The sequence below is a fragment of the Schistocerca gregaria genome, chromosome 2 (genome assembly GCF_023897955.1).
Source record: "Schistocerca gregaria isolate iqSchGreg1 chromosome 2, iqSchGreg1.2, whole genome shotgun sequence".
Classification (NCBI taxonomy): Eukaryota; Metazoa; Arthropoda; class Insecta; order Orthoptera; family Acrididae; genus Schistocerca; species Schistocerca gregaria.
Window position 1 is genome coordinate 987,250,592 of NC_064921.1, and position 24,025 is coordinate 987,274,616.

At 46.7% G+C, this 24,025-nt stretch overlaps 1 protein-coding gene across 1 annotated transcript; it reads right to left on the reverse strand.

The window, feature by feature from the left end:
* Positions 1-357: 357 nt before the first annotated feature.
* LOC126336079 (nucleolar and coiled-body phosphoprotein 1-like) lies at positions 358-23,739 on the reverse strand. Its single transcript, XM_049999559.1, has 2 exons — positions 23,337-23,739; positions 358-1,085 (listed from the first exon to the last, which is right to left on the reverse strand). The coding sequence occupies exons 1-2, from the start codon at positions 23,737-23,739 to the stop codon at positions 358-360; spliced, it is 1,131 nt and encodes a 376-aa protein (XP_049855516.1).
* Positions 23,740-24,025: the final 286 nt, after the last annotated feature.

Below are 24,025 nucleotides of genomic sequence, written 5' to 3' on the forward strand. Positions count from 1 at the left end.
GGAGAAGGAGCAGGGGTGAGGGAAGCATGGGGGCCAAAACGGGTGATGGGGAGGCGGGAGAGGATGTCAGTATGGAGGGTAGCGCTGGAGGAGGAAATGAGAACGGAATCCCGTCTGGGAGTGAGGAGAGAGATGGGAGCACCAGGGAAGTGTTGGTGGAGGAGGAGGGAGAGATTCTGGGCCTCAAGAAGGGAAGGATCAGGACAGGAGAGGAGGTATTTGTATAATAGGGGAGGTGAGAGGTGGAGGAGGAGGCGGCGGGAGCAGGGCCAGGCGGGGAGACATCCATGGCATCCTGGGGGGGGGGAAGGAGGACAGGGCGGGGCCTTTTTGGGAGCGGAGGAGGTGGTGGTGTCACTAGGGCGCTGCTGGAGGGGTGGCTGGCTGCTGCCGGCTTGACCGCTGCTGCTGGCCGGGATCGCTGCTGCTGCTGCTGGAGGGCTGGCTGGCTGCTGCCGGCTGGACCGCTGCTGCTGGCTGGGACCGCTGCTGCTGCTGCTGCTGCTGCTGGAGGGCTGGCTGGCTGCTGCCGGCTGGACTGCTGCTGCTGGCCGGGACCGTTGCTGCTGCTGGAGGGGTGGCTGGCTGCTGCCGGCTGGACCGCTGCTGCTGGCTGGTTCCGCTGCTGCTACTGCTGCTGGAGGGCTGGCTGGCTGTTGCCGGCTGGACCGCTGCTGCTGGCCGGGACCGCTGCTGCTGCTGCTGCTGCTGGAGGGGTGGCTGGCTGCTGCCGGCTGGACCACTGCTGCTGGCCGGGACCGCTGCTGCTGCTGCTGCTGCTGCTGCTGCTGCTGGAGGGGTGGCTGGCTGCTGCCAGCTTGACCGCTGCTGCTGGCCAGGATCGCTGCTGCTGCTGCTGGAGGGCTGGCTGGCTGCTGCCGGCTTGACCGCTGCTGCTGGCCGGGACCGTTGCTGCTGCTGGAGGGGTGGCTGGCTGCTGCCGGCTTGACCGCTGCTGCTGGCTGGTTCCGCTGCTGCTACTGCTGCTGGAGGGCTGGCTGGCTGCTGCCGGCTGGACTGCTGCTGCTGGCCGGGACCGTTGCTGCTGCTGGAGGGGTGGCTGGCTGCTGCCGGCTTGACCGCTGCTGCTGGCCGGTTCCGCTGCTGCTACTGCTGCTGGAGGGCTGGCTGGCTGTTACCGGCTGGACCGCTGCTGCTGGCCAGGACCGCTGCTGCTGCTGCTGCTGCTGGAGGGGTGGCTGGCTGCTGCCGGCTGGACCACTGCTGCTGGCCGGGACCGCTGCTGCTGCTGCTGCTGCTGCTGCTGCTGCTGCTGGAGGGGTGGCTGGCTGCTGCCAGCTTGACCGCTGCTGCTGGCCGGGATCGCTGCTGCTGCTGCTGGAGGGCTGGCTGGCTGCTGCCGGCTTGACCGCTGCTGCTGGCCGGGACCGGTGCTGCTGCTGCTGCTGCTGCAAGGCTGGACTGCTACTGCACGGCTGGACCGCTGCTGCTCGGCTGGCTGGCTGGCACCTGAAACCCTGGTGTTTCGATTAGTGTGGGAACTGCACAATATAAGGGCGGTAACCTTATGGAATACCGCCGGAGAACGTGTGTGCAGTGTTGCGCTATTAATTTTACTTTAACATATGGACCTAAGGTCTGTTGGATGATGTTAAATCATCATCAGCTCTTCCCAACTGTGGGTTCTGCACTTTCACCTTGTTGCATATATCGGATTCAGTAAGATGCGTTCACATATGTATATACAGGGTGGTCCATTGATAGTGACCAGGCCAAATACCTCAAGAAATAAGCATCAAACGAAAAAACTACAAAGAACGAAACTTGTCTAGCTTGAAGGGGGAAACCAGATGGCGCTGTGTTTGGCCCACTAGATGGCGCTGCCAAAGGTCAAACGGATATCAGCTGCGTTTTTTAAAATAGGAACCCCCATTTTTTATTACATATTCGTGTAGCACGTAAAGAAACATGAATGTTATAGTTGGACCACTTTTTTCGCTTTGTGGTAGATGGTACTATAATAGCCACAAACATATAAGTACGTGGTTGCACGTAACATTCCACCAGTGCGGACGGTATTTGCTTCGTGACACATTACCTGTGTTAAAATGGATGGTTTACCATTTGCGGAAAAGGTCGATATCGTGATGATGGATGGCTATTGTGGTCAAAATGCCCAATGGACGTGTGCTATGTATGCTGCTCGGTATCCTGGACGACATCACAAGTGGCTGGACCTTTCGCCGGATAGTTACGTTATTTAAGGAAACAGGAAGCGTTCAGCCACATGTGAAACGTCAACCACGACCTGCAGGAATTGGTGATGCCCAAGTAGGTGTCATCAGTAGCAGAGAAATTGCGCGACAATCGGGAATCTCAAAAACGTTGGTGTTGAGAATGCTGCATCAACATCGACTGCACGCGTACCATATTTCTATGCACCAGGAATTGCATGGCGACGACTTTGAACGTCGTGTACAGTACTGCCAGTGGACACAAGAGGAATTACGGGACGATGACAGACTTTTTCCACGCGTTCTATTTAGCGACGAAGCGTCATTCACCAACAGCGGTAACGTAAACCGGCATAATATGCACTATTGGGCAACGGAATATCCACGATGGCTGCGACCTTGGCTGGTTAATGTATGGTGCGGCATTATGGGAGGAAGGATAATTGGCCCCCATTTTATCGATGGCAATCTAAATGGTGCAACGTATGCTGATTTCCTTCGTAGTCTTCAACCGATGTTACTACAGGATGTTTCACTGCATGGCTAAATGGTGATGTACTTCCAACATGATGGATGTCCGGCACATAGCTAGCGTACGTTTGAAGCGGTATTGAATAGCATATTTCATGACAGGTGGATAGGTCTTCGAAGCACCATACCATGGCCCTCACGTTCACCGGATCTGACGTCTCCGTATTTCTTCCTGTGGGGAAAGTTGAAGGATATTTGCTATCGTGATCCACCGACAACGCCTGACAACATGTGTCAGCGCATTGTGAATGCGTGTTCGAACATTATAGAAGGCGAACTACTCGCTGTTGAGAGGAATGTCTTTACACGTATTGCCAAATGCATTGAGGTTGACCGACATCATTTTGAGCATTTATTGCATTAATGTCGTATTTAATTTTGAGCATTTATTGCATTAATGTTGCATTTACAGGTAATCACGCTGTAACAGCATGCGTTCTGAGAAATGATTAGTTCACAAGGGTACATGTATCACATTGGAACAACCGAAATAAAATGTTCAAACGTACCTACGTTCTGTATTTTAATTTAAAAAACCTACCTGTTACCACCTGTTCGTCTAAAATTGTGAGCCATATGTTTGTGACTATTACAGCGCTATCTATCACAAAGCGAAAAAAGTGGTCCAACTGAAACATTCATATTTCTTTACGTACTACACGTATATGTAATAAAAATGGGGGTTCCTATTTTTTAAAAAACGCCGTTGATATCCGTTTGACCTATGGCAGCGCCATCTAGCGGGCCAACCATAGCGTCATCTGGTTTCCCCCTTCAAACTAGGCAAGTTTGTTTCTTTGTAGTTTTATCGTTTGATGCTTATTTCGTAAGATATGTGGCCCGGTCACAATCAATGGACCACTCTATATATCATTCCAGAAAAAACTAGTCTGCCAGGTAAAAAATTTGAGTTTTCAATCCCTTTAAACTTATGAAGGGCTTGTCCAATCGATGTAACACTGAATGGTGACATTGTATTGGGTGCGAAAAAAGGTGAATCAACACCCTAGTAAGTACACACTCCCATTTTACGAGAACTGTCAACTCGATGACAGTGTATTAGTCATCGAGTTGATGCACGCGACTATAGGTCTATACATCGATAACTTCAACTGACGGAGGAATTTTGTCGGTGCTAATTTTTAATTGAAAATATCGACCTAACTAGGGTGGCGTTCAATCATTACCAAGTTCACGTTGTGAGTTCTGAGTTGTAGCTGTCAATACCCTGGAAACAAGTTTCACTGGCGACCGATTCTCTGAGATTTCGAGGACACTGTGCCATCTATCATCGAGCTATACACCCAATTGAAAGTTCATATCGACAGCGTCAATCGACTGTGTTACGGAGTACAGTCAAGCGCCGGCAGGCCAATGGGAACGAAAGATCAGAGAGGGCTGTGAAGATGACGTCAGCCAATTACACGATGACCGACCCCTCTCCAGGACGACAACGCTACAGCAGAGGACTCTATCCGAAGACGACATTAGCGCCACGCCCGACTGGTCGCGGCCCAGTTCTACAACAGCTTCAAGACTAGTCATTTCCCTTGTACTATGTAGCATTGTCTATATTGAAGAACCTTGCATACTTTACAGGTCGCCCTTAGCTTGCGACACTTCTGTGTAACTCTCAAGGTAAGTGTTGTCATTGTTCATATTGTAATAAACTCATTAATACGATTTGTTTGAAGTGTTTGCCTAGCGATCCGAGAAAGCAGGTTTCCCAGACACCCCATCTTTGACGACTAGGTAGGATTCAACATTTGGCGGCGAATAAGAAGAGCCCTGTGCATGGCTAATACGAATTTTCTACTGTGTTTTGCTGGCGCCGTAATTCTACATTCTCTTTTCTTTGCTTTAACAGTATCTCTAATAGTGTTTTTGCTATTCAGTGTTTTCAGGTGAGCATTGTAGAAATTTTCTTTGCATGTATGCTTATTTTTTTTGCTTACCTTGTCCGTTTATTGCATTTGTATAGTCCAAAATGAACAACCCATCTTGTAAAAAAAAATTTGTTTATTTATAGACGCAATCACATGTTTATGACACAGTAATAACCGGTTTCGGCCATAGAATAACCATCTTCAGATTCTAAAGGCGGCATACACTGAACACAGGTTCGTGTGTTGTCAAACAATGCATGAACCTGTGTTCAGTGTATGCCGCCATTAGAATCTGAAGATGGTTATTCTATGGCCGAAACCGGTTGTTACTGTGTCATAAACATGTGATTGCGTCTATAAATAAACAAACTTTTTTTACAAAATGATCAGTCATGCACTCCATACACAAATTATCGTTTTTTCCAAAAACAACCCCCTTTCCCACCCCCTGGTCAGGGGCCTCAGCTGCAAGCTTTAGATGCAATGCAGCTGACACAGATGTTTCAGACCCAGCAAATTGCCACGGTGCTTCACAAGGTACAGTAGCTATTCACCGCTCAAGCAACTAATACAACGCAAAATACATCAACTATAGCATTTTCGCCAGTTTAATGAAAAACAAAAGGAATGGATCGAGTGGTCCCAACAATTTGAAGCCCATGTAACTTCTCACAGCGTACCAGGTACAGCGAAACTACATTACGTTTTGTCAATGGTAGGGAGTGCAGTGTGTCGCCTCATCCAGAAATTATTCCTTAACGCCACTCCAATTGAACTTTCGTGTGATCAGATAGTAGATTCGTTAACTAACTATTATGACCAATAAGTGAAACCGAGCGAGGTGGCGCAGTGGTTAGCACACTGGACTCGCATTCGGGAGGACTACGGTTCAATCCCGCGTCCGGCCATCCTGATTTAGGTTTCCCGCGATTTCCCTAAATCGCTCCAGGCAAATGCCGGGATGGTTCCTTTAAAAGGGCACGGCCGACTTCCTTCCCCGTCCTTCCCTAATCCGATGAGACCGATGACCTCGCTGTTTGGTCTCCTTCCCCCCCCCCCCCCCCCCCCAAAAAAAACGACAACAACAATAAGTGAATGTGGTGGCAGCTAGGTACCAATTCTTCTCTTGTAAGAAACGGCCAGAAACAAACTTATCGCGAGTGGGTAACAGATTTGCAGGGTATGACGAGGAAACGCAAATTAAAATGTGCTTGTGGTGCTTTATATTCCAATGTAATTTTGTGTGGCACGATCATGTACAATGTAACTGATGTCAAACTTAGAGAATAGATTCCGAAACAGTCCGATCCATTATTCCAACATGTAATGCTAGATCAGTACAATTCAAGTGCCGTGTCAGCCGATAAACTTGAGCAGCCATTACATTTGTCAGGCTGAGTCATACCTTCCTTACGACCGGCCCATTAGACAGTGACAGCTCACACGTGGCATGCCTTGTACACAGTTGTCCTCGCCGCATAAAGAATTCTCTAAACTGGCGAACGGAATTAAGTCATGCACTCGGTGCTATTCACAGCACAGACTGCCCATTCAGACAAGCACAGTGTTACGATTGTGGGAAACAGGTCATGTACAATCCTTATGAAGGGTATGAAAAAAGGGTATCAATGTCTGGAACACTAATTGACCTAAGTAAAGCATTTGACTCAGTGTCACATGACATACTCATCAAAAAGTTAAAATACTATGGTATTGACGATGATACACTCCGTCTACTCACATCTTATCTAAGCAATAGGTTACAACTTGTATATGCAAATTAGCAGAGGTCAGAAATACTTCCTATAGAAAGAGGAATACCCCAAGGCTCTGTTCTTGGACATTTTCTGTTCATTGTCTATGTTAATGACTTCTCGAATTACATACCGTGTAAGAACATACTATATGCTGATGATATGACATTAATAAGTACAGGAGAGTGTGGTGTCACCGCCAGACACCACACTTGCTAGGTGGTAGCCTTTAAATCGGCCCTGGTCCGGTAGTATACGTCGGACCCGCGTGTCGCCACTATCAGTGATTGCAGACGGAGCGCCGCCACACGGCAGGTCTAGAGAGACTTCCTAGCACTCGCCCCAGTTGTACAGCCGACTTTGCTCGCGATGCTTCACTGCCTACTTACGTTCTCATTTGCCGAGAAGATAGTTTAGCATAGCCTTCAGCTACGTCATTTGCTACGACCTAGCAAGGCGCCATTATCAGTTACTATTGATATTGTGAACTATGTACCGTCAAGAGCGACGTTCATCATTAATGGATTAAAGTTAAGTATTCCACCAGGTACGTCCGTTGTTTCTAAATTCTAATTTCCTTGTCCTGTTCCAGACCTCACGCCAGCCTGCGTGAGCTAAATCGCGTGCCTTTCGGCCTCCTCTAGTAACACGGTGTTGGCTCTCCTGCCAATCACAAAAGAGGGAACTTACAGAGTGAACTGGACAGAAATAGAGAAATGATGCAAATGGCTAATTACTGGTGTCAGGCTAACCAGCTGTGCATAAATCAAACAAAAACAGAAGAAATAATGTTTAATCTCAAAGTAACTAAAAATGAATACAAAACAGTTACTTGGACTAATCATAGACCAAAAGCTCCCATGGGAAGAACACACTAATTATCTATGTAGTAAACTAGCACAAGTGCTTTTCTTATTTTATAAATTAAGAAGCAGTGTGAGCAAGCAATTGCTACTCCACTCATACTATGCTTCTTTTCATTCCCAACTGCAATATGGAGTATTGCTTTGGGGTAACTCCCCAGGTGCTGAATGTATTTTCAGATGGCAGAAGAAAGCAATCAGGTGCGTGGAAGGGTTACCACCCAGAGAGTCCTGCAGAAATTATTTTAAATCTCTTGCTGTACTGACAGTGCCAAGCATGTACGTATATAACTGTTTAATATATGCCAGAGAAAATCTGAAAAAAATTAACATAAGATGTGATGTGCATGCACACAGTACAGAAACAGTCACCTGCTGGACTTCCCTTCCACAAGACTTGCTGTAGTCCATAATAACTATAAGTACTTAAGCATAAAATTTTTCAATAAGTTACCGTGCTCAGCTCGTACAGTACCACTAAATAAGTATAATAATACATTGCAAACCTGGCTAAAAAACAACGAATTCTATACAACTGAAGAATTCTTAGAAACTAATAATCAAAATATATGTTTTACCTAAGTTATGAAGAAAATGTTTTGATCATATGTGAGCGAGTTATTTACAGTGATTCTTTTCTTATGTGTGTATTTAATTATTGTATAAAACATTGTTTTACATAATGCTGATGAAAAGGTCTTTAGTTCCTTTTCTCCCCTTTCTGTAACTATTTGAATATCGTACTGAAACTGAAACCCTCTATAAACTTTGACGAAGCCAATTGTATGAAAAATTCTGAAAGGCTAATAAAAATATTCTATTCTATTCTATTATGTTTGCAACGTAACAAACATAAGAATTCTACCCACTCATATAATTCTAGTCAGGGCCGGTGTAATCAATGCAGTGTATTTCAAGCATACTGCAAGCAAAACTAGCAACCGGATAGTTTCTTCAGTGCAATGCCAGTCCAACAAACTTTGTGTTCATTTGCATATTAGTGGGAACCATGTGAAATTTCAATTGGACACAGATGCCCATGTTATATTGCGGAATCGTAACACGTATGAACTGTTAGTCTCCCCACACGTGTCTAAAACTAGCACGCAACCGGCGGCTCATAATGGACAAGACATTTCCGTTCTCAGAAAATGTACTTTGCCTGCCGTGTATCGCTCGCATACGCGAACTGTGACTTTCATTGTGCTACAATCATGTGACTGTGATAACATATTTGGCCTTGATTCGTTTCATTTGTTTGTCTTTAAAATTCAGGATAATGTGTTGTCACTGACTGCATTCAATGCCAAACACAGTGTCGCTAGCTAGCTGATGGAATTTCCTGAACTCTTTTCTGAAGGTTTAAGCAAGGCTAACAATTTTGTTGCACGTATTACTATGGAAGACAATAATCAACCGAAATTTTGCCAGACCCGAACTGTTCCCATTGCATTACGGGACAAAGTCGTTGCTGAACTTAAAGAATTGCAAGATAACGGAGCTGCTGTGCCCGTACCAGGTAGTCAGTGGGCATGTCCACTGCTTTTGCTCCCCAAACTTTCAGGTCGCATTCCCCTCTTTGTTGACTTGAAGTCTACAGTCAACCCACAAACTGTGATTGCTACTTATCCATTGCCATGCCCAGGGGATCACCTAGACAGATTAGGCGCTAGTCACTACTTTTCAAAAACTGAAAATACCATTGGATGAAGAATCTCAAAACGTGTGCGTTGTGAACACACGTTTCGGCTTGTTTAAATATTTACGTTTGCCTTTTGGCAGTGTTTGAGCAGCCGCCATTTTCCAACGGTATTTGGAACAGCTGACTGCTCAACTACCAAACTGTTCAAACTATTTGGACAATATTGTCGTAGCAAATCGTACACCTGAAGGACACATTGCAAATTAGTGTGTTTTTTTTTTTCGTGCGTTATCTGATGCAGGACTAAAGTGTAGACTGGAGAAGTGTGATTTCCTTTTTTTTTTTTTTTTTAACCCGAGTTGCAGTATGTTGGTCATGTCATACAGTTAATGTACATCCTCGTACGAAGCCGGTCAGTTAATCGCTATGTCACATAATTGCAGTCAGTTTTAGGGAAAATGAACTATTATATTCGGTTCATACCGATTTCTGCAAAAATCGCAGCTCCATTGCATCGCTTTGTTTGGATAGACGAGTGCCAAAAAGCTTTTCAAAAACATAGATTCATTGCTCAGTGGTTGCTTGGTTCACTTTGATTCTGACAAACCACTGGTGTTGCAAGTTGACGCTTCCTCTTACCGAATCGGCGCTGTGCTTTCGCACAGAATTAGTGATAACGACAGGCCTATTGCTTTCGCATCAAAAGTGTTGTCCCAAGCTCCGTGCAACTATTTGCAAGCAGAGAAAGACGCATTAGCTATTGTATACGGCGTCACCAAATTCCACCACTATTTGTGTGGCAGAAAATTTTACTAAGTAACGGATCACAAGCCATTGCAGTTCTTGTTTCATCCGATGAAGTCGGTTCCTGTACGAACTGCCCAAAAATTGCAAATATGGGCTTTTTGGTGTCTCAATACCAGTACGAGATTGTGGATCGTCCGACAGCTCAACGTGTTAATACGGACTCAGTCTCACGTCTTCCTCTTGGCCCTGTTACATACTTTGACGCTTCTGCTGCATCTTGTTGTCACATCGATGCTCAGAATTCTGAATTGCTTCAATCGTTTCCTCTGAACTACAGGAGAATTGCACAGGCCACGGAAGCTGATCCAGACTTGAATGTTTTGCTAAAATACGCTACTGGCCATTAAAATTGCTACACCAAGAAAAAAATGTAGATGACAAACGGGTATTCATTGGACAAATGTATTAAACTAGAACTGACATGTGATTACGTTTTCACGACATTTGGGTGCATAGATCCTGAGAAATCAGTACCCAGAACAGCCACCTCTGGCCGTAATAACGGCCTGGATACGCCTAGGCATTGAGTCAAACAGAGCTTGGATGGCGTGTAAAGGTACAGCTGCCCATGCAGCTTCAACACGATACAACAGTTCATCAAGAGTAGTGACTGGCGTATTGTGACGAGCCAGTTCCCGGCCACCGGACGTTTTCAGTTGGTGAGAGATCTGGGGGATGTGCTGGCCAGGGCAGCAGTCGAACATTTTCTGTATCCAGAAGCCATACCATCACGCCTGATCATACGCCAGTATGGCGATGACGAATACACCCTTCCAAAAAAATGGTTCAAATGGCTCTGAGCACTGTGGGACTTAACATCTATGGTAATCAGTCTCCTAGAACTTAGAACTACTTAAACCTAACTAACCTAAGGACATCACACAACACCCACTCATCACGAGGCAGAGAAAATCCCTGACCCTGCCGGGAATCGAACCCGGGAAACCAGGCGCGGGAAGTGATAACGCTACCGCACGACCACAAGCTGTGGACACACCCTTCCAATGTGCGTTCACCACGATGATGCCAAACACGGATGCGACCATCATGATGCTGTTACAGAACCTGGAGTCATCCGAAAAAATGACCTTTAGCCATTCGTGCACCTAGGTTGGTCGTCGAGTACACCATCGCAGGCGCTCCTGTCTGTGATGCAGCGTCAAGGGTAACCGCAGCCATGGTCTCCGAGCTGATAGTCCATGCTGCTGCAAACGTCGTCGAACTGTTCGTGCAGATGGTTGTTGTCTTGCAAACGTCCCCATCTGTTGACTCAGGGATCGAGACGTGGTTGCACGATACGTTACAGCCATGCGGATAAGATACCTGTCATCTCGACTGTTAGTGATACGAGGCCGTTGGGATCCAGCACGGCGTTCCGTATTACCCTCCTGAACACACCGATTCTATATTCTGCTAACAGTCATTGGATCTCGACCAACGCGAGCAGCAATGTCGCGATACGATAAACCGCAGTCGCGATAGGCTACAATCCGACCTTTATCAAAGTTGGAAACGTGATGGTACGCATTTCTCCTCCTCACACGAGGCATCACAACAACGTTTCACCAGGCAACGCCGGTCAACTGCTGTTTGTTTATGAGAAATCGGTTGGAAACTTTCCTCATGTCAGCACGTTGTATGTGTCGCCACCGGCGCCAACCTTGTGTGAATTCTCTGAGAAGCTAATCATTTGCATATCACATCACCTTCTTCCTGTCGGTGAAATTTCGCGTCTGTAGCACGTCATCTTCGTGGTGTAGCAATTTTAATAGACAGCAGTGTACGTTCGTACATCTTGGCCTCGCTCATTGCGTAGCATAAAGAACTCAGCAGTGCGCCACTACTTTGCTTGTCGGCGTAGCCTCGCTGTACAGAAAGGTGTAATTCTTGTTCAGAATGACAGTGGACAGTCACGTGTGTTGATCCCAAATCTTCGCAAAAAGAAATGTCGCAGTTACTTCATAAGGTCACTGGGGATTGTTCGTACGAAACAGTTAGCGCGTCGACACTTGTACTTGGCAGGGTATGGACACCCAAACAGGACACATTACCTCACAGCGTCATACATGTGCGGAAAATCAGTCCGCTCTTCCACAAAAATTCTCTGCTTGGCCTAAGTCACAATCACCATGACAACGTGTCCACATAGACTTTGCGGTACCTTTTCGGAACACTCGTTTGTTCATTGCGGTAGACTCGGTGCGAATGAACTCGAATGTTTGACTGAAGTCATTGTGCCGGACAGCGACCCTCAGTTCACGTCAAATGAATCTGAATCGTTCTGTGAAGGCAATGGCATACAGCATCTGACTAGTGCACCGCTCCGCACACACCAGGGATCAAGCATTGCAGCTGTTTCTCGCCTCCTGTCGTTCACATCCATGAGATGGATCATCGCCGGCAGAACTGCATCACGGCCACCTCCATCGGACACTGCTCCACCTGCTCCAGCCTCCTCAGAACCCGGCGCCGAAGATAGGCCGCTAGTATCGCTTAGCGCTGCTTGATATTGAGTGTTCAGGGCTTTTAGCGGCAGCAGACGACGGGCGCTAGGCGAGATCCTTCGCTGACTTGGCATATGCGTGTATCTCATTCCAGTGTCAGACGGATTGCAGCGCCGACATCACAATCAAATTCGTCACTGCCATATGCACAGTGATCCTTCCGTATCTCTTCCCCCAGATTCACGGATCCCGAGGACAGTGCGGTCACAGCAGCCACCAGAGGGTGGTATCACGACACCGCGGGACGATCGCATGGAGACGGAACCTTCGCCTTCTCCACCTCCTCTCGTCCTACGTATAGAGGTGGACGCGCCTACGCCGCAGCGACCGACTCTTCTTATAAGCCTTAGGAGGTGGTCGCGTACCCTGTTGGTCGTTTTCAGGGGGACGTTTCCGCCACAGCGAAGGCCGGATGGCGGGGTACGGCTGGAGGTCTGCCACAGCTTCCAGTCCATCGCATCATACACGATCCTGCCTCCCCCCCCCCCCGCCCCCCCCCCCCCCCCCGTTGTCGTGCTCCCTATACTACGACGGTCACTTTGCGGGGGGGGGGGGGGGGGGGCGAGGATTCTCGAACTTCCAGTTCGTATATAATGAATTTCCTTGAGACAGAGAAGTTGCTGTCCATGCATCAGCACGGCTTTAGAAAGCATCGCTCCTGCGAAACGCAACTCGCCCTTTTTTCACATGATATCTTGCGAAGCATGGATAAAGGGTATCAGACGGATGCCATATTCCTTGACTTCCCGAAAGCGTTTGACTCGGTGCCCCACTGCAGACTCCTAACTAAGGTACGAGCATATGGGATTGGTTCCCAAGTAGGTGAGTGGCTCGAAGACTTCTTAAGCAATAGAACCCAGTACGTTGTCCTCGACGGTGAGTGTTCATCGGAGGTGATGGTATCTACTGGAGTGCCCCAGGGAAGTGCGGTAGGCCCGCTGTTGTTTTCTGTCTACATAAATGATCTTTTGGATAGGGTGGATAGCAATCTGCGGCTGTTTGCTAATACGGGAAGGTGTCGTCGTCGAGTGACTTTAGGAGGATACAAGATGACTTGGACAGGATTTGTGATTGGTGTAAAGAATGGCAGCTAACTCGAAATATAGATTAATGTAAATTAATGCAGATAAGTAGGAAAAAGAATTATGTAATGTTTGAATACTCCATTAGTAGTGTAGCGCTTGACACAGACACGTCGATTAAATATTTGGGCGTAACACAGCAGAGCGATATGAAGTGGGACAAGCATGTAATGGCAGTTGCGGGGATGGCGGATAGTCGTCTTCGGTTCATTGGTAAAATTTTGGGAAGATGTGGTTCGTCTGTAAAGGGGACCTCTTATAAAAAACTAATACGAACTATTCTTGAGTACTGCTCGAGCGTTTGGAATCCCTATCAGGTCGAATTGAGGGAGGACATAGTAGCAATTCAGAGGCGGGCTGCTAGATTTGTTACTGGTAGGTTTGATCATCAAGCGAGTGTTACGGAAATGCTTCCGGAACTCGGGTGGGAGTCTCTAGAGGAAAGGAGGCGTTCTTTTCGTGAATCGCTACTGAGGAAATTTAGAGAACCAGCATTTGAGGCTGACTGCAGTACAATTTTAGTGCCGCCATCTTACATTTCGCGGAAAGACCACAAAGATAAGAGAGATTAGGGCTCGTACGGAGGCATATAGGAAGTTTTTTTGCCCTCGTTCTGTTTGGGAATGGAACAGGGAGAGAAGATGCTAGTAGTGGTACGAGGTACCCTCCGCCACACACCGTATGGTGGATTGCGGAGTATGTATGTAGATGTAGATGTAGAGGAGGGAGGGGGGGGGGGGGGGAGGAACGTTGCGTCTTAAAGTCAAGCGCCGGCAGTCGGGAACAAGAGAGCAGAGAGAGCTGTGAAGAAGACGTGACCGACCCCTCTCCAGGACGACAATGCGACAGGAGCGGCCTCTATGCGAAGAGGACATTAGCGCCACGCCCGACTGGTCGCGGCCCAGTTCTACAACAGCTTCAAGACTAGTGATTTCCCTTGTACTATGTAGCATTCTCTGTACTGAAGAGCCTTACATATCTTACAGGTCGCCCTTTGCTTGCGAGACATCTGCGTTCTGCTTGACACGTTTCCTAGCCTTGAAGGGGAATCAAAAATGTAAATCAGCATTCCAAATTAATAAAGGGGGTGGAAAGTGCCGTTAGATGGCGGTCGCGCGTGTATTGTCGCTCGCAATACGGACGGCGCATCGTCTTGAAACTGCAACGCTCCGTGCCGAGCTGGGCGTGAAGCGGCTAGTATAAATTAAAAAATAAAGCATGGACCACCATCAGTACTTTGAACGAAGCGGAGCTTGTGTCCGACTGGTGTAGATCGCACAACGACGTCACTGTTAGTGGACGGCGGGCCGAATCATTCTTTGCGTTACTCCTGTGAAAACCTGCGGCAGGATGAACATGAAATGATCGGCGCACCGATCTCAGGGAGTGGAGCGATATACGCGGTTTGAAATTAATGGCTGAACACGAGAAGTGTTCGGTCATATGCGTCCACTAACAACGGGTCATCAATGCTTCTTTTCCAACCATGGTCGTCTGAAAAACATAAATCATAAAATATTAATAACAAAGTGACATGGAGGGTTGAAATTTAGAAATGAAGATCATAGTAAAGTTAACTTTGACTATATTATAAGCACTTAAGGTACAGTTTAACATAAATTCATACATAGTCATGCCAATGCGTCGGAGCCTAATCAGAACGGGAACAGAACAGAAACCAGAGGACGCTACACAAAAGGATTTAACATAAAAATTACTAACGAAATTAAACGGAGCTTGTACGTCAGCAGATACATCGATAAGGACACACAGATGAAACTATAATACAGGCTGTCATATGGAATATATGACTCCGTAAATGTCGGAAATAATTTTAAAAGTAAAATAAATACTGCTAATTAAAAGGTGGGAATTTAAGGAGATGGGACCTGGATAAACTGACTAAATCAGAGGTTGTACAGAGTTTCAGGGGGAGCAGAAGGGAACAATTGACAGGAATGGGGGAAAGAAATACAGTAGAAGACGAATGGGTAGCTCTGAGGGATGATGTAGTGAAGGCAGCAGAGGATCAAGTAGGTAAAAAGACGAGGGCTAGTATAAATCCTTGGGTAACAGAAGAAATATAGAATTTAATTGATGAAAGGAGAAAATATAAAAATGCAGTAAGTGAAGCAGGCAAAAAGGAATACAGACGTCTCAAAAATGAGATCGACAAGAAGTGCAAAATGGCTAAGCAGGCATGGCTAGAGGACAAATGTAAGGATGTGGAGGCTTATCTCACTAGGGGTAAGATAGATACAGCCTACAGGAAAATTAAAGAGACCTTTGAAGAAAAGAGAGCCAGTTGCATGAATATCAAGAGCTCAGATGGAAACCCGGTTGTAAGCAAAGAGGGAAAAGCAGAAAGGTGGAAGGAGTATATAGAGGGTCTATACAAGGGCGATGTACTTGCGAACAATATTATGGAATTGGAAGAGGATGTAGATGAAGATGAAATGGGAGATACGATACTGCGTGAAGAGTTTGACAGAGCATTGAAAGACCTGAGTCGAAACAAGGCCCCGGGAGTGGACAACATTCCATTAGAAATACTGACGGCCTTGGGAGAGCCAGTCCTGACAAAACTCTTCAATCTGGTGAGCAAGATGTATGAGACAGGCGAAATACCCTCAGACTTCAAGAAGAATATAATAATTCCAATCCCAAAGAAAGCAGGTGTTGACAGATGTGAAAATTACCGAACTATCAGTTTAATAAGTCACAGCTGCAAAATACTAACACGAATTATTTACAGACGAATGGAAAAACTGATAGAAGCCGACCTCGGGGAAGATCAGTTTGGATTCCGTAGAAATGTTGGAATATGTGAGGCAATACTGACCTTACGACTTATCTTAGAAGAGAGATTAAGGAAAGGCAAACCTACGTTTCTAGCATTTGTAGACTTAGAGAAAGCTTTTGACAACTTTGACTGGAATACTCTCTTTCAAATTCTAAAGGTAGCAGGGGTAAAATACAGGGAGCGAAAGGCTATTTACAATTTGTACAGAAACCAGATGGCAGTTATAAGAGTCGAGGGGCATGAAAGGGAAGCAGTGGTTGGGAAGGGAGTGAGACAGGGTTGTAGTCTCTCCCCGATGTTATTCAATCTGTATATTGAGCAAGCAATAAAGGAAACAAAAGAAAAATTCGGAGTAGGTATTAAAATCCATGGAGAAGAAATAAAAACTTTGAGGTTCGCCGATGACATTTTAATTCTGTCAGACAGCATAAGACTTGGAAGAGCAGTTGAATGGAATAGACAGTGTCTTGAAAGGAGGATATAAGATGAACATCAACAAAAGCAAAACAAGGATAATGGAATGTAGTCGAATTAAGTCGGGTGATGCTTAGGGAATTAGATTAGGAAATGAGACACTTAAAGTTGTAAAGGAGTTTTGCTATTTGGGGAGCAAAATAACTGATGATGGTCGAAGTAGAGAGAATATAAAATGTAGACTGGCAATGGCAAGGAAAGCGTTTCTGAAGAAGAGAAATTTGTTAACATCGAGTATAGATTTAAGTGTCAGGAAGTTGTTTCTGAAAGTATTTGTGTGGAGTGTAGCCATGTATGGAAGTGCAACATGGACAATAAATAGTTTGGACAAGAAGAGAATAGAAGCTTTCGAAATGTGGTGCTACAGAAGAATGTTGAAGATTAGGTGGGTAGGTCACGTAACTAATGAGGAGGTATTGAATAGGATTGGGGAGAGGAGAAGTTTGTGGCACAACATGAGTAGAAGAAGGGATCAGCTGGTAGGACATGTCCTGAGGTATGAAGGGATCACAAATTTAGCATTGGAGGGCAGCGTGGAGGGTAAAAATCGTAGAGGGAGTCCAAGAGATGAATACACTAAGCAGATTCAGAAGGATGTAGGTTGCAGTATTTACTGGGAGATGGAGCTTGTACAGAATAGATTAGTATGGAGAGCTGCATCAAACCAGTCTCAGGACTGAAGACAACATCAACAACAATTAAAAAGTGGTACTACATCGTCAACGTTAAGTATTGTCATTGTTCATTTTGTAAGAAACTCATTAATACGATTTGTTTGAATTGTTTGTGCCGGCCGTTGTGGCCGAGCGGTTCTTGGCGCTTCAGTCTGGAACCGCGCTGCCGCTGCGATCGCAGGTTCGAATCCTGCCTCGGGCATAGATGTGTGTGATATCCTTAGGTTACTTAAGTTTAAGTAGTTCTAAGTCCAAGGGACTGATGACCTCAGATGTTAAGTCCCATAGTGCCTAGAGCCATTTGAACCATTTTTTTTAGTGTTTGTCTAGCGATCCAAGGAAGCAGGTTTCCTAGACACCTCATCTTTGACGATTGGGCAGGATTCAACAGGTTGTCCAATTCTGGAACGCCTCATCTCCACTCTTGAGATAAAATAACACGCATTCCCTAAACATTAATTGTGTAGAACTCGGCTTGCTCTTTCGTCCATGAGACTCAGAAGGCGATGGGTACCATTTCCCTGACTTCTGGTCAGTGTTCAATATATTTCCGGGTTGTATCACATGAGCAACATACGAAATATCATGCGGGATTTATGATAGCATTGAAGAACTCGTGGCAAATCACGTATTGTTCTTAGCGGAGGGGAAACTCGCTCTGTTCGTTCAAGACAGTGGATGGAGTAGATAAACGTGTCTATGTTGATACCGTGTTTGATACAGCGTGGCGGTTCTGTCATACGAATAGAATATGGAATATCAAACTCGTTTTTGCGTTTGGTTTGGAGAAATACTAGCAAATTTCGTGTTGCTCTTCGCACTTAAAAGGTCGTTACGTTCGTTCATTTACGGAGTACTACTACAGCTTCTAACATCGGTGTTGCCTGGTGCAGTGTGCGCGATCGTTTTGGATCGTGTCTAAGTACTAGGTCTGGACACGTCGAAATAGTAAGCCGCTGTGCAGTTTCAAAACTGAGACGTGGTTACGACCTTAGCAACGCCTGTGTATAAACGCCTGCTAAGTGACGTTCTCTCCTGGAATACATTGTGACGATACTGTTCTTGGCGAATGTGGGTAGAGACGGGACTGTGGAGCACTGACGGCAGTCGCAGCAGTAATATGCGACTCCTGACTGCCGCGTACCAGAATAGCGCGTCAGTTCTTTGGCGTAAAATAATGTAGCCGTCTGAGTCAAGGTGTCCAACCCATGTCGAACATCAGGAGACTGACATGCATCGACACGCTTTCCGAAACGCTGACGTCTTCTTCAGATTCGTAGTAGCGCCCGCCGCGGTGGTCTTGCGGTTCTAGGCGCTCAGTCCGGAACCGTGCGACTGCTACGGTCGCAGGTTCGAATCCTGCCTCGGGCATGGATGTGTGTGATGTCCTTAGGTTAGTTAGGTCTAGTTAGTTCTAAGTTCTAGGCGACTGATGACCACAGATGTTAAGTCGCATAGTGCTCAGAGCCATTTGAACCATTTTTTAGATTCTTAGCGTGTAGGAAAAAGCAGGCAGCCTCGGACTTCGAGCTGTTTCTTACATGGAACTGGGGCAACGAGATATGTACGAGCCTTGAAACGAACTTGTGACGTCACATTTGTCGGCTTGTCCACCACATTTCTCGAACGTTCAGCTCTGTGCAGGGCCCACGGCAAATCGATATTTAATTGAAGAAGTGTCCACCAAAGGTCTTAATTTTGTCGAATATTGTCGAGAACTTGCATGCATTCAGTCACGCAGTCAAGAATTATTAAACTCGTCTGAAATAGTTACTCGCTGCTGGGTCTTTGAACAGTACGATATGTTAGTCTAATAGGGCAACAGCGATGGCGAGCGGGGGTGGAAGGGGATTGAGGACTGAGTCACGGTCATTTCGAGTCTTCCGCGAGTGAATCCGGCGTCCAGATGAACGAATGCCAGCGCGCCCGAGCCGGCCTTGGGGGCAGATAAGCTCAGCGGTTGCTGCGTGCCAGTCGATCGTGGCAGTTCGTAGCATTCTTATGGATGCCTAGAAGGGAATACGCCAAAGAGACAGGGCAGGAGATTCCACAGAATGGTCAGTTATCTCTGACTGTCAGATAATGGAGAGCATGGTGTCGTGGGCTTTCCGATCGTGGTTTTGCGACGCGCAACGTCGCCATGGTGTCTCCGACAACAAATGTTTTAGCGTAGGGTTACCGACCGTTAGGGGAAACCACAACAGTGAATTTTAATTTCTCACTCAGGTTCTGTAAGAAAACCAGGGATTTTAAACATCTTCTTAAATCATGTGAGTCATTACGTACTTTCTAAAGGCCTTTCAACCTTTTTTCAATATCTACATATTCTTCTTCTTTATGAAGAGACAGGCCAACGGAACCTTTTTTAATTTGAAATGTAGCATTTACTGCTTTCTCAGTTAGCTTCCCGTGTTCGATTCCCGGCGGGGTCAGGGATTTTCTCTGCCTCGTGATGACTGGGTGTTGTGTGATGTCCTTAGGTTAGTTAGGTTTACTTAGTTCTAAGTTCTAGGGGACTGATGACCATAGATGTTAAGTCTCATAGTGCTCAGAGCCATATGAACCATTTTGAACCAGTTCTCGTATTTACTACCACAGATATTGATTGAAGTGAAAATTACTGCTGGAAACATCCATTTAGCTGATTTCTTTTAGTACTCATGTGAATAACTTCACACTTTTCCTTATTCAGGGTCAATAGCCACTTTTCGCACCATACAGATATGTTATCTAAAACATTTTGCAAGTCATTTTGATCATCGGATGACTTTACAAGATGGTAAATGACAGCATAATTTGCAAACAATCTAATAGCGCTACCCAGATTGTCTCCTATGTCGTTAATATACACTCCTGGAAATTGAAATAAGAACACCGTGAATTCATTGTCCCAGGAAGGGGAAACTTTATTGACACATTCCTGGGGTCAGATACATCACATGATCACACTGACAGAACCACAGGCACATAGACACAGGCAACAGAGCATGCACAATGTCGGCACTAGTACAGTGTATATCCACCTTTCGCAGCAATGCAGGCTGCTATTCTCCCATGGAGACGATCGTAGAGATGCTGGATGTAGTCCTGTGGAACGGCTTGCCATGCCATTTCCACCTGGCGCCTCAATTGGACCAGCGTTCGTGCTGGACGTGCAGACCGCGTGAGACGACGCTTCATCCAGTCCCAAACATGCTCAATGGGGGACAGATCCGGAGATCTTGCTGGCCAGGGTAGTTGACTTACACCTTCTAGAGCATGTTGGGTGATACGGGATACATGCGGACGTGCATTGTCCTGTTGGAACAGCAAGTTCCCTTGCCGGTCTAGGAATGGTAGAACGATGGGTTCGATGACGGTTTGGATGTACCGTGCACTAATCAGTGTCCCCTCGACGATCACCAGAGGTGTACGGCCAGTGTAGGAGATCGCTCCCCACACCATGATGCCGGGTGTTGGCCCTGTGTGCCTCGGTGGTATGCAGTCCTGATTGTGGCGCTCACCTGCACGGCGCCAAACACGCATACGACCATCATTGGCACCAAGGCAGAAGCGACTCTCATAGCTGAAGACGACACGTCTCCATTCGTCCCTCCATTCACGCCTGTCGCGACACCACTGGAGGCGGGCTGCACGATGTTGGGGCGTGAGCGGAAGACGGCCTAACGGTGTGCGGGACCGTAGCCCAGCTTCATGGAGACGGTTGCGAATGGTCCTCGGCGATACCCCAGGAGCAACAGTGTCCCTAATTTGCTGGGAAGTGGCGGTGCGGTCCCCTACGGCACTGCGTAGGATCCTACGGTCTTGGCGTGCATCCGTGCGTCGCTGCGGTCCGGTCCCAGGTCGACGGGCACGTGCACCTTCCGCCGACCACTGGCAACAACATCGATGTACTGTGGAGACCTCACGCCCCACGTGTTGAGCAATTCGGCGGTACGTCCACCCGGCCTCCCGCATGCCCACTATACGCCCTCGCTCAAAGTCCGTCAACTGCACATACGGTTCACGTCCACGCTGTCGCGGCATGCTACCAGTGTTAAAGACTGCGATGGAGCTCCGTATGCCACGGCAAACTGGCTGACACTGACGGCGGCGGTGCACAAATGCTGCGCAGCCAGCGCCATTCGACGTCCAACACCGCGGTTCCTGGTGTGTCAGCTGTGCCGTGCGTGTGATCATTGCTTGTACAGCCCTCTCGCAGTGTCCGGAGCAAGTATGGTGGGTCTGACACACCGGTGTCAATGTGTTCTTTTTTCCATTTCCAGGAGTGTAGATCAGGAACAATAGAGCGTCTATAACACTATAACACTTCCTTTGGGAACGCCGGATATTACTTCTGTTTTACTCGATGACTTTCCGTCTGTTACTACGAACTGTGACCTATCTGACAGGAAATCACGAATCCAGTCGCATTGCAACCAAACGTTTCGTTCTCTGTGGCGTCCAGTCGCGTGTTCCTTGCTGTCCTCGATAGATGCTGACAATTAGTTCACGAATTAGTGTCTGTTTACAGATGAAGCAACTTTCCACATTTAGGACAGCATTAGAATTTGAGGCTCTTAAAACCCATACAAATTACATGAACTCATTCGTAATAGCTCGAACTTTAATATCTGGCGTGTCTTAATACACGATAGGGTGACAGACCCATTTTCCTTGCAGAGAAAATTATAACGGGAAATGTTTATTTACTCATGCTCGGACATGCTACCAGAATGAAATGGCTCTGAGCACTATGAGACTTAACATCTGAGGTCATCAGTCCCCTAGACTTCGAACTACTTAAACCTAACTGACCTAAGGACATCACACACATCCATGCCCGAGGCAGAATTCGAACCTGCGACCGTAGCAGTAGCGCGATTCCGGACTGAAGCGCCTAGAACCGCTCGGCCACAGCGGCCGGCCATGCTACCAGAGATAAGGAGCTACAGCTGTGCATTATTTTCCAACAACAAGATGCCGCATCAGAGTGTGAACGTGCTGAATAACACATTTCCTTACTAGATGGTTGGGCGGTGATGATCCCATCGCATGCCTCCTCCCCCTCCCACACCGCCTCCCCACGCTTCCCGATATCTCGCCACTAGACTTCTTTATGTGGGGTTACTTCAGGATCGCGTCCACTCAACAGCAGTCAGAGACATTGCTACCATCCGCCCCCGAATCATTGAAGCAATCAGCACTGTTCATACTGCAGTGCTGATACATACCTGGGCAAAATTCGGGTATTGCCTTGATTTTCTACGAGTGACGAGTGGGCACACATTGAAACTCTGGCATAACAGAGAAAAAAGCTTTGAGAGCTGCTCTGTCTCTTAAGTTTCCAAGCTGTGATTGTTTGAAACGACAGCGGTACTTCGTGAACACTGTACACCATCGTTGTTGGGAGACTTAATAAGTCTGGGCGTTAATATGTCGGAAAAATTAAAGTAAAGTATCTACAAGTTATTTTCGATGACTTCGAAGGACACGAAATGTCATACAACACGGATCTGTGGTGCAACAAGCTCAGATGAAATTCATACTTGCCGTATTGCCTGTCCATAAACGCTTTGTAGCATACAACGGTGTTCATTGCCAACATTTCGAACATTTGGTATTGCAGTCACAACAATAAAAACGTGAGACGCACGTGAGGTAAGTGGCTGCTAACGTTTGGTTCAATAGGGCAGACATTCTTGCGATTCTCCTCCTGACGCCAGGCTGGTGATTTGCGGCGATGTCCTCTATAGCCACTCTTTTAATTGAGAATAGTATTATCAGGCTTATTCTCATATAGGGGACAAGTTATCGATAGTATCGGAAATAATTAATAGCATTGAAAAAGTTTTAATCAAAATTATTTATATATAATCTCTTATGGGAGCCTTTATATTTTATGAAGTAACAGCTTTTTCATGAGATGAAAAAACATTTTATTTTCCAAGCACAGATCAAAAACTAACAAGAATAAACAATTCGTAACCAAGCCGACTACGGCAAAGATAAATATGTATCAGCTGTAGCTTTCACCCGCTGTTTTTGGCGGAGTGGATAAATGACGTCGTCACATCAGCCCCCCTCCTTTTGAAACCGGGTGCACCAGGTATGTGGGGAAACTTGCACTTGATTTTTCTACCAGCTCTCGTGAAAACATCTGGTGCAGGCAATGGCTGCTCCTGTTCTGCACTTGCTGCTTCGTTGTTCTCTTCTGCAACCGAGGGCTGGGCGAGACTCTCTGCTGTTTCTTTGGCCTCCACGTTTGAGGGTGATTTTGCAGACCGAGGAAGGAGTGTATCCTCTTCGGTGTAAGCAGGTTTAAGCCGCTCAATTGAGACTGTCTCTTCTTTACCATCCTTATCGATTTTGAAGCTGTGGCTTCCTCTTGTGATTACCCTGTATGGTCCAGAGTAAGGCGAAACGAGCGGCGGGCGCACCGTATCATCCCTAAGCCACACGTGGGACGTTGCTTGCAGGTCTTTATGTACAAACACTCTCCGGTCTCCATGTCTGACAGGGTTAGTGGGTTTGATGTTTCTCATTCTAACGCTGAGTTGTCTCGCGAATTGCGTGCATAGCTCAGGGGCGAACGGCTGTGTAGATGCTGGAACGATAAATTCTCCAGGAACCCTCAATTGCTCGCCATAAACCAATTCTGCGGAAGAGCATTGTAAGTCCTCCTTCACGGCCGTTCTCAATCCGAGTAGGACCAGCGGTAGTGCTTCAGGCCATGAAGTGGAACTACACATTAATGCAGCTTTGAGCGTGCTGTGTAGTCGTTCCACCATTCCATTACTAGATGGATGATAGCTTGTGGTTGCACCCGCA